General features: G+C 48.1%; 1 protein-coding gene across 1 annotated transcript in view; it reads right to left on the bottom strand.

The window, feature by feature from the left end:
• Window positions 1-4,213: 4,213 nt before the first annotated feature.
• si:ch211-137a8.2 (uncharacterized protein LOC777613 homolog) overlaps window positions 4,214-14,575 on the bottom strand; it is a 42,121-nt gene continuing 31,759 nt past the window's right edge. Inside the window, exons 10-13 of the mRNA XM_062553233.1 lie at window positions 13,492-13,597; window positions 12,723-12,952; window positions 7,100-7,206; window positions 4,214-5,762 (exon numbers count right to left, since the gene is read on the bottom strand). Coding sequence (XP_062409217.1) covers window positions 5,558-5,762; window positions 7,100-7,206; window positions 12,723-12,952; window positions 13,492-13,597 — 648 coding nt within the window. The 3' untranslated portion in view covers window positions 4,214-5,557. The remainder of the gene's footprint in view (window positions 5,763-7,099; window positions 7,207-12,722; window positions 12,953-13,491; window positions 13,598-14,575) is intronic.

The following is a 14,575-nucleotide window of genomic DNA, read 5'->3' as shown; positions in this document are numbered from 1 at the left end:
GGGCCAGTAGTATTTAAAGACCGATCACCCCACCCCACCACATCATCATCATCACCATCATCATCTTTGAGTGTGTGGGCAACCTTTTTTTATTGCAGCTGTGTGTGTGTGAGTGTGTGTGTGTGTGTGGCCTGTGCGAAGCTCTCCTGTCCCCAAAGTGTTGCCTTGCCAGGGATTTCGGACTAATCTCTTTATGTGTGCACAGGCTGTCAGCCTCGATCACCGCTGTTGCTGCACTGTCGTCCTGCCCGGGTGATTGGGATGGGGTGGGGGGGGTGGGAGGTTCAGGACTTGGGGGGGGGAGGGGTGAAAGGCCTCAGGAGGGGGCCTGACCAATGGTGATCCAGCCTGTCGATTAGCTTGATGCTATCTGATTATGTTTGTGTTAGTGCCTCCGTCCACATATGCCGGCAGGGCCGCGCACCGATACAATGGCCGCCGTCGGAGGATATCCCTGTCACCTCATGGCTGAGGGGAGGGGGGTGGATGGGGGCATTGAGTGTGTGTGAGTGTGTGTGTGTGTGTGTGTGTGTGTGTGTGTGTGTGTGTGTGTGGAGGGGATTTCCAACCATTACAGGCAAGTTCAAAGGATGACGATTATCCAGGTTGAGGCAGAGTGGTGGTGAGTTGTTTAGAGTGGCCCGTGCGTATGAACTCCCCTCACCTGTGACAGGTGGGCAGCAGGCTCACTCTCGCTCAGCCATTTAGCCCCTGTGTACATCGTTATCTCCAGCCTAACTGCTCTCTCTTTCACTACGCATGAATCGCACGGCCCCGACCAATCAGGGCGCAGGAGAGGGGGGCTAAAGTCGTCGACGACGGCGACAGCAACGACGACGGCGGCGGCTTCGCTCAGACCACGCGGGCCCGGCGCGCGTCCACTGGCTGGCCGGTTTGAAAATCTCGGTATAGAATTAACCGTTGATGAGCACGTGCTGTAGAGGACAGGCATTATGAAAGGTCAGGCATAGTCGTAAACAAACACATGACTAACCCATGCAAATGGGATTTAGCATGCAAACGCTGCTGCTGCTGCTGCTGCTGCTACTGCTGCTGCTCTGTGACATTGCCTGGAAAACAAGGGTGTTCTGGGGCCTGCCTATACCACTCCTATATCCTTAATCAATACATAATAATAATAATAACAATAATAAATAATAATAATAATAATAATAATAATAACTAGAAAAGCACTCAGAGAGCACAAACCTCCGCTAAGCGAACACATAACCACCTTCCGCATCCAGACGGTGATATCACTCCCATATCAGGTAATTTCAGACCTTCCCTGAAAATGTCATCGAAATCCATCTGTGTCTTTTTGAGTTATCTAACAAACAAACACAGACAGACAAACAAACCAACCAACAAACCCCAATGAAAACATAACCTCCTTGGCGGAGGTAATAATAATAATAATAATAATAATAATAATAATAATCTTTTTGTAGCACTGTTCACACACAGAATGCAGCTCAAAGTGCTTTACATTTGGAACATGGAACACAACAGTAAAAAGAATCAGTCAATATGATTTTGGAGTATCAATCACTAATATAGCAACATTTTCAGGAGTGCCTGACAGAACATATTTGGCATGTTGCATGAGACTGAGACAGAAAAGAGGACGGCCCTCTTCCTCTCTGGCGGTTATCGGACTCGTGAGGTCAGTTTGGAGTCCGGCCGATCATATGAACGGTGACGAGGTGTCTGAAAGTGAGTTAGCCACGCAGCGAACGCTAATGGGAGTCAGGCCAGACCCAGCTCACTCCACATTCTTCAGCTTCCTGCACAAATTTAAGAATTTGGGACACACGCACACACACAGTCACATACAAACAAACACGTGCACGCACACACACACACACACACACACCTCATCAGGTTCTACCCCACAGGGATCACTGATATGAGGCTCAAAGAAGCCTTGCTCATCTGCTGTTTCCTTAACTTGCGCTTGTTATTGTTTTTATCCTGTTACACACAGCAATGATACACACCTGCTCATGTGACATGCAGCGCAAGAGGCGTTTTGCTCACCACTTTCCGTTATACTTCATTTTAACATGTCGTGTCTTAATTCTTAATATTCACAAGCTAAATGAACAGTGATGGTGGTCCGGCAGCAGCCCAGAAGTGCTATGCCATGGACGGAATGCCACCAGCGGTCCGATATCTTGAATCTAGCTTGAATTTCCCCTTGGGGATCAATAAAGTATCTATCTATCTATCTATCTATATCTGCTCATCTGACTGTGCTCTCTGAGTAAGGTCATGACAGGTCTCAACGTCCTCAGCTACTGGATGTAGAAGCTGTTGACCAACACCTAAATCAAATCAGAACAAATCCAATTCTGAGCATCCGTATTTGACATATTGTATTGTTCTGCGAAAACAATTGACAATTTTGGACAATTGTCTGAGTGCTGCCGCCAATGACCGCAGGCAGGCGATGAAGATGATCACCTGCTCCCTCCAGGGCCGAGGACACTGGACACTGTCAGACTGACCAGTGATGACTCAGATGCTTTTCAGTCCAGGCCCTAACAAAAGCAAAAAGAATATATATTTTTTGGTTCAGTTTTATAAGCTGCAGTCACAAGCGCATTCTAGAAGCCAGACTATTCAGCCACCTCTGGTGATCCAAACGCAACACAATGCAACACCTGAAGGCTTTGAGTTTGGGCCCAATCTCAGGGAGCACAATAGTCCAATAGCACTCCACTGAGTGTGTAAGTGAAAGTGTCCCGGTAATGCAATTTCCTGTTCTAAACAAACAACCTCCAAAGTGGCATTTTCTATTGCCTCACCGTGTTGTTTCTTTCAAAATGAAAATAAAATCATTTTAAGCGGTAAAAATCACTACCATGTTGAGGCGTTTATATGCTTCAGCTGGTGTACTAAAAGGAGACGTTCACGCTAGCATGAAAAAAAACCCCTTTATAATGTAACGGCAAACTACATTATAAACTTTTTTTTTCATGCTAGTGTGAACGTCTCCACCAAAAGTAAAAAACAAAACAAAAAAACAATAGAGTTATATTAAATAACAGTTGTACATTCCATTTCCAAGCGCACACCAACTCTCCTACTATCCACAAGTATACGTCCAACATGTGCCTCAAGGGGTACTTCAGGGCTACTCTGCAGTCAGTTCTCTTGTGGCAAGTCACTTTGGAGAACAGCATGAAGCTATATGGCAAATAATGCAATGTAATAACCAAAAGGAAGCACATTTTAGCCATTTCAGGATCATCTTAAAGGGGATATCCGGTGTTAAAGAGGACTTCACATATCTTAAACCCATTCAACACCGGATTTCCCCTTTAACACAGTTCGCTAAGACAACTGTGGTGAGGATTTCTCTTGTCTCCAAAGCTCATCTCTTCCTCTCCCCCTCTGTCTCAGCGCATCCGGATGTTGCCTCTCCACTCTCAATGCTGAACGCTGAACCCTGAACGGTGAATGCGGTTAGTCTGAATTGAAACTCTGGGCAGCTCAAATCAGCGTGTTGTGGGAGCGCTGGCCCTGAAAGGCCTGTTTTTGTGCTTCAGGGAGCACTGCACTACAGCGGAGCGACAAGGTTGAAAGGCCATCTGCACATTCCTCCAACATATCTCTCTCTTTTTTCCTCCTCTTTTCGCTCCCTTCTTCCTCCTTCTCCTGTTCTATAATTGAATTGGAGACATTCTTGTGCATGCGCTTTTTTTAACGTTTGTTTGCTCGCTCCGCTCCGCTCTCTCCTCTCCTCTCCTCTCCCCCCCCCCCCCCGATGCTCATACAAAACCCTCTTTGATTCTGCCCGCTAACCCAGATACGCACAGCGAGGCAACAAGGGACACTGACCGACTGCCAATCAGTCACACGCTAAATCACATTCCATACACACACACACACACAACTATGCATGGACATACACATCACACACACACTACCATGCACATAAACATAGCCTACACAACCCAGCCCACACACAACTATTCCCATACTTATACACACACACACACACACACACACACACACACACACATAAAAGCACATGTGTATACACACACACACACACACACACACACACACACACACAGTCCTACACATACATACCCACATACTAATTAACAGAGAGAGAGAGAAAGAAAGAGAGAGAGAGATATGCTGGGGGGTACAACAGAATAACACGAGTTCTCTGGGCTTCTCTTATGCTTGTCTTTTTATTTGTGATATGAAAACAAATAAATGTACAGTCTGATGATCATAAAACAATCATTTCTAGGATAAATGTTTTGTTTCAAAAAGCATTGCTACAGTCAAACTACTGATTTGAAGCGTTGAACATGTATTCCCGAAACCACACACACAAACACACACACACGCACACACACAGACACTTGCACACACTTTAGAAGTGCAGAACAGCGTTATTTATGAAGTGGTTACCATTGGCTTTAGGCAGAAATCTTTGGTGTTACGTGAGGGCAGACTGAGTCTTACAAGCCCCAGGCTGTGGACCAACAAAACCAAACAAACAAAAATATTACAGCAATAATACACAGATGCGTGCACACACACATGCACACACATACGCACACACACACACACACACAAAATAATTCATACAGACACATTTCTGAAATGACCAAGCCTGTCTATATACACACCCTGCATAGAAGGGAACATGCTTCTTTTTCAGTGTACACTGTCAAACTGCAAATCTCATCTAAAGGCATTATGTGAAAGGCACAATATATCTGATCACTCTTCCCACTGGACTACCATATCCAATGATTTATTGACATTTATTTATTGACATTTATTTATTGACGTCTATTGACACATGTTTTAGAAGGATGGTACCCAGCACTACGGTTGCACCTGAAGGTTCCCTTTGGAAATGAAATGGCGCCGGCGACTTTTCTACCCTGCGGCTCACAGCTACAGCGCATTACATTCATTCAGTCTCCGCTATACAATTTCCGCTACCTAATCAGCTTATCTACGGTCATACATATTGAACATGCACAGATCCGATATTTAAGTGCTACCTTAGCTTAGTGGTTCTTCTACAAAAGAGAGGGGGAAAGCACCATCTACATAGCTGCTGGTTGTGGAGAGGATTTGGCTCAGATGGGGCCTAAATGTTATTGGTTTGAAAAGGCACGGCTACATCTGATCTGCTGATTGTTGTTACTCTCCCAGACCCTTTTACATGTGTGTATATGCACACACACACACACACACACACACACACACACACACACACACACACACTTTGGGTGTAGAGTAGAGTGTTAATTCCTACAATGGTTCCCATTAGCCCAGGTATGTTGAAGGACACAGGTCTACATTTGTTCTTGATCTAGTGGTTGTTTGACCACACACACATAATGATAAAATGGTATTTAGCAGTGTGTGTGTGTCAAGAGATTGGCATCCTTGATACTTTATATGCCCTAACACATACCATACCACACAAACACACACCATCCCCACAACCACCACCACCCCCACGACCATCACCATCACCACGTGTGTGTGTGTGTGTGAGTGGTGCCCTCTCCCCTCAGGTGGGTGGGGGTCCGTTGACGTAGTGCAGTGCCAGTTGGAAGGAGCGCGTCTGTCCGTTGGCACGGTGACATGCCACCTCGGGGTACAAGGCGGCCACTCCGAGCCCCAGCAGGATGGCTAGCAGGAGGCCGAGCAGCACCAACAGGATCCAGGGAACCTTCCGCAGCCGCGCAGTGGAGACCTCCGGCCACCAGGAGGCACTAGAGAGCAGAGGGCAGAGAGCCGAGGGAGGGAGGGAGAAGAAGAGATGGAGCAGGAGATGAAAGGAGGGAAGTAGAGCAGAGCAGATTAGTGAGAGGGGTGAGAAGAGGGGGGCAAACAATGAGGCAGAAATGCAGAAGAGGATTGGGAAGGGTTGGCAAGAGTGCGCAGGAGAGAGAGGGAGAGAGAGAGAGAGAAAGAGAAAGAGAGAGAGAGAGAGAGAGAGAGAGAGAGAGAGCGAGCGAGCGAGAGAGAGAAAGAGAAAGAGAGAGAGAGAGAGAGAGAGAGAGAGAGAGAGAGAGAGAGAGAGAGAGAGACAGAGAGAGAGAGAGAGAGCGAGCGAGAGAGAGAAAGAGAAGGATAGTAAGGACAGTGGAGGATACAATGGATCCTAATTAGGAAGAGGAACAGCGGCTTTGCACAACTTGCGTTGCCAATGAAAAGCCAATCGCCAGATTGTAAAAGGGCAGCTCGGCTAGGCATGATGCCTTTACAAAAGAATAACAAATAAACAGACAACATCTGAGAAAACATCCACACGCACAATTGCTACACAATATTTATAATGTAGAGTTAGTATACTGCCATAAACATGTGAAGGAGAACCATGGCAGCCCTGGTGCTCCAGACACGGTGAACGTGTGCCAGGCCTGAAATGGCCATTAATCAAATGAACTACCAAACACCCACGTATTTAGAACGCCGCCAACACAGCCACCAGCCTGAGGGCAGCCAGGCCAAATACGCCCATTTGTGGTCAGTCAGGAAAAAGGGAAACAGGAAGCACTGTGGTATACAACAATGCAATTTGACCCTTCTGTCCTTCCGTAGCTCAGGTAGGTGAGGTTGTTGAAGCTTTAATTTCCAATTCTGGGTCAGGCAAGGATGAGGGTAATGTCTGCGTAACGGTGTCAGATGGCACTCATAACATTACGCTGGACAAGGACACTCAATGGAGAGCAGAGGAACACTACTCTCAATGTTGTGCCATCCTCAGGTGACCTTTCAACAGCCCTTCTGTATGTTCCAAAGCCATTTGGCTTCCATAAACATAGGAAATGAATTTCTAGATGCCTTACACAGTGACCACACACACACACACACACACACACAGAGAAAACCTCGCCTCCATCTGGGATCACATTAGCCTAACACTACCCCTAATAAACATGCCAGGCCTCCCAGCCAAATCAATAATGTAATAGAGTTAAGGTACAGGGTGTGTGTGTGTGTGTGTGTGTGTGTGTGTGTGTGTGTGAGTGAGGGGGTGGCTGAGAAGACGTATTGATCTAATATTTAATGAGGTGGCTTGGGATCCATTGCTCCTTCCTCTCACCAGGGTTTCAGAAGGGGCCTCTCCTCCTCCTCCTCTTCTTCTTCCTCCTCCTCCTCCTCCTCTTCCTCCTCCTGATAGCTGGGGCAGAAGGGGCCTTCCTCCAGACGCTGGAGAGAGGAAGACACAATGGAAAAAGAAGTGATGAGTCTTTTGTGTGTCTCTGTGCCTGTGTGTGTGTGTGTGTTTGTTTATTTGTTTGTTTGTTTGTTTGAGTGTGTGTGTGTGTGAGTACAAGAGGGAGAATGAGTGAGCGTATCTGTGTAAATGTGTGTCTCTGTGTGTGTACATGCAACAGACACTGATAGAGGGAATATATCCATATGTGTGTGTGTGTGTGTGTGTGTGTGTGTGTGTGTGTGTGTGTGTGTGTGTGTGTGTGTGTGTGATGTGAGTGGATGGCTTATCTGACAAAGAGAACTCCTATAAAGTCATATTACTAACAGCATGTTTGCATATAGATTAATACATATGTGGAATTATTTTCCAACATTTTCATCAAAATGGATAATCCCTCAGACCACTAGGCAATCATCCTCATCTTCATCATCTTCACCTTCCATCTTCATCTCATTACATTACGCACGCCATCACTCACCATTACACACACACACACACAGACACACACACACACACACACACACACTCCCATCTTCCCTCTTCAATACATAATACATTTACATCTATTCGTTAAACAGGCACCATCATCCAAAGCGATTTACAACAATGAGGAATAGCAGCCAAGCTACATGGCAAAGGAGACCCGGTAAGATTAACTACTCCTACAATAAATAGTAAATACTACTATCAGAGGATGAGAGTGGGAAGTTTAAGTGTAAGTTATGTGGGTCTTTGGTATTAGTTGCCCTCAATGGTGCCTTCCAGGCAGCGCTGCCTTCAAGGCACTACTCCCCTCAGTTTAGGGGTAGGATGAGGGTTGAGGGGGTTAGGGTTAGGAATAAGGTAAAGGTAGTGCCTTTTAGGCTGTGCTGCCTGGAAGGTGCCGTTGGGGGCAAAAAACACCATTGAGCGTTATAGTGTAGCTAAAGAAAGTAGTGGTAAAAGGAGACCCTACTGTTGGTAAGATTAAATGCTCCTACAATAGTATAGCAGTATACAGTACTATATACAGTTTTGATCCTGTGAGGGAAATTCGGTCTCTGCATTTATCCCAATTCGTGAATTAGTGAACACACACAGCACACACAGTGAATACACAGTGAGGTGAAGCACACACTAACCCAGAGCAGTGAGCTGCCTGCCCAAACAGTGGCACTCTGGGAGCGGGGAGGGGTTAGGTGCCTTGCTTAAGGGCACTTCAGCCGTGGACTGGTCGGGGATCGAACCGGCAACCCTCTGGTTACAAGCCTGAAGCCCTAACCAGTAGGCCACAGCTGCCACCCGTTGCCGTGGTCGAACCAAGTGATGACCACGGTCTTTACCAAGAGCTGGGTGGTGTGTTGGGTTAGGTGCGGCCTGAGTTTTTATGTATCGTGACGCGCCCGGGCAACAGAGGCAACATGTTCAGAGAAGCTTAGCAGGTCATCAATCAAGACACACAAGTATTATCTTGCAAGCTTGGTAGCAGCCAGCAAGTGTTAAGAAATAAATGTTGATGTTGTGGTGTTTAGTTTTGTTTTTGGCTGGGAGGAGCAGTTTGCTCTTAGAGAGGTTTAGTTGGGTACGAGTTAGGGTTAGCCCTTCAGAGAGACAATCCGAGATCTGGGCTGAGACCGTGGGGTTGTCAGGAGGGAATGTCCTGACGGTATGAATAGTAGGATGCTGTGGTTGACCATATTAAAAACAGATGATGAGACCAAGATGAGAACCGAAAGTCCGAGCTTAGCCGCCTCACTGGAGTGGTCACCTTTAAAGCTGGGTTGATCAAGGTCATTTCATGAGAGGAATTCTGTGACCTCTTTGGAATATTAACAGTGACATTCCGGAAGAGTTGTAGTTCTTGGTTGATCTATATTATGAGGGAAGTGATGTCGGTGGTGGAGGCAGAAAGAAACGCATGGTCACACTTTTGGTTTCCACCTCTCTCTGTCACACACACACACACACACACACACACACACACATCAAAGGAATGTGACTCTGAATCTACTCTCCTGCCTTTGTCCAGGGCCACCAACCTATTCTCAGAGCTGGGAATTGTCATGTCATGATCACGCCCAAAAGCATCTCTTATAACACAGAGCAACCTGCTGCAGCACGCCCTCTGTGTGTTTTAGATATAACCATCAGGTAACCTTCACACAACATTATGCAAATCCTCCGTCTGGAGATTAGTCCACCCATCGCCAACATGTGCCACTGAGAGGTAAAAAAGCTGTAAATCTGTAGAGGAGTCTTCAGTGCAAAGACAGTCAGCCAGGGCTAGTGACATTGAGAGAATTCAGTCTGTGCGTGTGTGTGTGCGTGTGTGTGTGTGTGCGTGTGCGTTGTGTGTGTGTGTGCGGTGCATCTGGGACCAAACGGAGGACGCTACCTGTGAGAGGGAGGGCCGTGCGGGGCTGGTCCAATCGGAGCGGGGCTGGGGGCCCGGTGACGTGGCTGGCTGGGTGGGGGTGTAAGTGGGGGTGTGTGGGGGGGCACATGTCTGGTCCTGGTGCGGAGGACACACACACTTCAGCAGGCAGGCGTCATGCAGAGCCCACCGCTCTGTGGAGCTGGGATGCTGAGGACACACACACACACACACACACACACACAGGTGTACAGAGCCACCCATGTGCACACACACACATACACACACACACACACACACACACAAGAAAGACTTTACTGCATGTGACAGTATGTCTGTTACAGAATAACTGTAAAATCAAGTCCTCCATTAAGTAAATGAGGTTTTGCTGTGCACGCATGCGAGCATGCACGTACACACACACACACACACACACACACACACACACACACACTTTTGCCCTCTGTCTCACACCAAGGGGTGATTAGGGCTCTGTCTCCCCTGCTTGTCCATCATTGACAATTCATTTTATTTTATCTTTTTTCTTTTTTTCACTCAATCACACTCTCTCTCACTTGCTCGCTCTCTCTCTCCCTCTCTCTCTCTCTCTCTCTCTCTCTGTCTTCCCTCTTTCCGCCTCCCTCTCTTCTGCCTCCCCAGCCCACATAACAAACACACACACACACACACACAATCCTTTTTATGTTCTTGCCCACAATTATGGAAACCATTAAAGAGCCAGTTAGCACTCTCTCTCTCTCTCACCCCTTCTCTTTTTCTCTTTGCTCTCTCTCTCTCCCTCTGCTCTATCTCTCCCTCTCTTCACTCTCTCTCTCTCTCCCTCCATTTCTCTCTCTCTCTCTGCTCTTCGCGCTCCCTGTAAAGCTGCCAATTAGCTGCGAGGCACGGCGACATGACGAGAGGCTCTTTGAAATGGAAATGGCCTGCTTTCTGCTCCCCCCCCCCCCCCCCCCCCCCGCTCATACGCAGGGTTTCTAGGCTTCGCCGAGGCAATCAGGCCCCTCATCAGTGGAGCATCTCCCAGCTATTCTCTTTCCTGGGATCCTCTCTCTCGCTCTCTGCGTGCCTCCTCTTCTCTCTCTCTCTCTGTGCACCTCGTCCTCTCTCTCTCTCTCTCTCTGTGCACCTCGTCCTCTCTCTCTCTCTCTCTCTCTCTCTCTCTCTCTCTCTCTCTCTCTCTCTCTCTCTCTCTCTCTCTCTCTCTCTCTCTCTCTCTCTCTCTCTCTCTCTCTCTCTCTCTCTCTCTCTCTCTCTCTCTCTCTCTCTCTCTCTCTGTGCACCTCCTCTTCTCTCTCTCTCGTATCTCTTGTGTTTCTAGACCTCTGTCTCCCATTCTCTCTCTTGCGTTCACTTCTCGTTCACCCCTCCCTCTCCACCTCAGTCGCTCTCTGCACGTCTTTTTCTCCTTTCTAAACCGGTCCTCTCTCTTGTGCTCTCCCTCTTGTTTTAAGTGCCTCTTTTCAACCTCTCTTTTCTCCCTCTCTTCCAATAAGCTCTTTATCACCTCTTTTCCTTCTTCCTCTCTCACTTCCTCTCTCTCGCTTCATCCTGTGTCTTCCTCTCTTCCTCCATTCCATCATACAGTATTCCCTCTTATTCTGTCTCTTCTCCCCCTTCCATCTTTCTCTCCCTCTCCACTCTCCGGCTAAATCCATTTTCTTATTCATTTTTCTCTCTCTCTCTCTCTCTCTCTCTCTCTCTCTCTCTCTCTCTCTCTCTCTCTCTCTCTCTCTCTCTCTCTCTCTCCTTTAATCGCAGGCGGAGTGACTCTTGTGAGGGAGCTTAATTAGAGCCAGTGAACAGGAAAAAGTGGCAGTCGGAAAAAAAAAAACCTCCCTGTTTTAATAATATAAAATAACGTCTTTATAACCGCTGCTTTGACAGCTGCTCACAGCTAATGTGCTTCACTCAACACCCAGAGTCCAGTGGGTCTGGACAAAAACAAACAAACAAAACAAACAAACAAACCAACAAACAACCTCAGGAAAGCGCCTCCTTTACCTTGTTTTTGAGTATGGCCGGACTAACACGATAGGACCTTCTGTCTGGAATGCCATATTCCTGTGACGCCGCACGAACCACCGTGCACTTGGCCTTAATTTGATTTGTCCGCGATTTAATTTTCCGCGCGTAACGGCCGATCACTAGTGGTCGCACAAAGCCTGCATTCTCTGGAGCCATGGCGATGACCAAACGCATGTGGCATCTCAGAAATGCATTACAGACCACGCAGGCATCCGCTATGTCGGTCAGCCAAAACGACCAGAAACGCCTCTTGGCTTTTCAAAATAGAAACGGCTACTACACTGTAACTACCGTTAACACGGAAAGACATTTCATTACATTGTCTAAGCAGTTCAGCGAGGCTTTAAGAGCACGCATCTGATTGATGTCTGTTGAGTGGTCTCATTGCCCTGTGGGTACTGGGCCGCAGAGAAAGGTCAAGCACGTTAAAATATCATACGACAATCTGACACGTCCGGCCTTTGTCAATTTAATATTCATCTGGTCGTCCTTGCAGCCAAGGATTTGGCGCTGGGCTGCGGCCAAAGTGGCGTTTTGAGATGAGAATCCGCGCCGAAAACAAGCCGTTAAGGCCGGGCCGGAGATTAAGGCCTCGTCCTGGAAATCCATCATTCAGCGTGACATCACACACTAGCAGACAGGCTGTCCAGACGCAGGAAGTGCCGTCGAAATGACCTGTGCTTAATCTGAGGCAGAGATGGTGTGGGATTGAGATTATTATTCCTTTTCTCATGATCCCTTGGGTGACGGGAAGCGTCACACACACACACACACACACACACACACACACACACACACACTGTGGGTGACGGGAAGCGTCTCGCTCGCTCATCAGATCAAACCGTAATCCACAGGGTCATAACGGCCAAATCAGCCAATCAAACGCACAGCTGACGCAGCGCACCGTACGTGTAATGAAGAAGGAGAGAATAGACATTACCAGGCATGGGGAGATTAAAAACACACACACAGACACAGACACAGACACAGACACAGACGACACAGACACAGACGCAGACACAGACACAGACACAGACACAGACACAGACACAGACACAGACACAGACACAGACACAGACACAGACACAGACACAGACACAGACATACCTCCATAGTGTCCTCCGTCTGGACTGACTTGGAGGACGGCCCTCTCTCGGGCGCCTTGGCAACGTGGCACCCCGTCTGACCCAGCCATGCGCTGATGCGCTCGGGGTCAAAGGTCACTGGCTCCGGGGCGCGTGCGGGCGCGGCGGGGGTGGAGGTGTACCGCAGGGCGAGCCGCTCGTGGACGCTGCCGCCATCGCTGCCAACGCTGCCAACGCTGCAGTCACTGAGGCCTAGCAGAGACATCACACACAGTCAGGGCATCAGAGGGCACTACACTGAGGCCTACAGTAGCAGAGCAACCACACACACACAGTCAGGGGTATCAGAAGGCACTACACTGAGGCCTACAGTAGCAGAGCAACCACACACAGTCACACGCAGAGCAATCACACACGCAATCACACACAGCATCATTCTGACTCGGCTTGTGTACCCTCACCATCCCACACATACAAATTTAACGCAAGTTTCTCTATTGCTATGCTTATTTCCCAATGCTTAATGACCACTCAATCAAAGGACTGGTCACAATCACGCACAAGTGTGACCAAGCCATGTGGTTTCTGGTTACTGTGCTGCTGCAGGTGCTTTCCGCAGGCTTCCACCAGTAAAGTACACCGGTGAAACAGGTAAGCACTCATTTCCATATTTGCTGGGCTGAATCTGGTAGCCTGGCAACTTCCATTGATATGAATGGGAGTGGTGATCCATCATCACGGTCTGCATGGAGGTGTGGGTTACCTGTGGGTCATGGGGTGGGGAGGCTCACCTGAGGGTGTGGCCGCAGGTGCTCGTGGGACTGGCGTGGTGCTTTCACCTCTGCTCACACACACCTGTGTGAAGAGGAAGTAGCTGGAGTCAGTATGAGAAGTCTCCTATAAAAAGCAGAACTCATAAGTCATTCATTGTGTAGAATGAAGAGTGCTCCCTTTGGTAGGAAGAGGGTGTACAAATGCTTTCATCCTGTCCAAACATGCATACGTACGCATGCCCACACACACATACACACACACACACACACACACACACACTTTCTCGCTCTCTCTCGTTTTGGAGAGACAGGATGAGCCTGTCAACGGCATTCTTAGTTGTCTTTTGTGCCTCTGTGTATGTATGTATGTATGTATGTATGGAGGTTGGTGTGTGTGAGAGTTAGTGGGTGTTAAGGTGTGTATGCATGTATTAGTACTAGTACTTGAACAGGATACAGGATGCAGATGCAGCAGCAGCAGCAGCAGCAGCAGCAGCAGCAGTGTTGACACTGTACACACACTCACACACACACACACACACAACACACTACTGCACCCTCTGAACTGAACTCTTCATTAAGAACTCTTCCTCGTACGTTTCAACACACTACTCCAAGACTTCCTCTGCGTACGTTTCAACACACTACTGCACCTTTCATTAAGAGCTCTTCTCCTGCGTACAGTATGTCTCCCATTTCCTCTGCTCTGTTTGTCCTCTGATGCTTCCCTTAGAACACTGGAAATATAAATCTCAAGCACGACCACACCTGGACCCTGGTGTCCAGTACCCCCCCCCCCACACACACCTGGACCCATGGTGTCCACTATCCCGCCCCCCCCCCCCACTGCTATGGAGAGGTGGAGGGAGTTCTCATCATGAGCTACACTGCTATGGAGAGGTGGAGGGAGTCCTCATCATGAGCTACACTGCTATGGAGAGGTGGAGGGAGTCCTCATCATGAGCTACACTGCTATGGAGAGGCTGCAGCACATGCACTGCTTTAAGCCCAAGCCACAGAAGTCAGAGGCTTGTACAGTTCAATTATGCATATGTGTGAGTGTGTGTGTGTGTGTGTGAGTGTGTGTGTGGAAGGGAGTGCA

This window comes from Sardina pilchardus, chromosome 13 (genome assembly GCF_963854185.1).
Source record: "Sardina pilchardus chromosome 13, fSarPil1.1, whole genome shotgun sequence".
Lineage (NCBI taxonomy): Eukaryota > Metazoa > Chordata > Actinopteri > Clupeiformes > Clupeidae > Sardina > Sardina pilchardus.
This window is presented reverse-complemented; position numbering and strand designations above follow the sequence as displayed.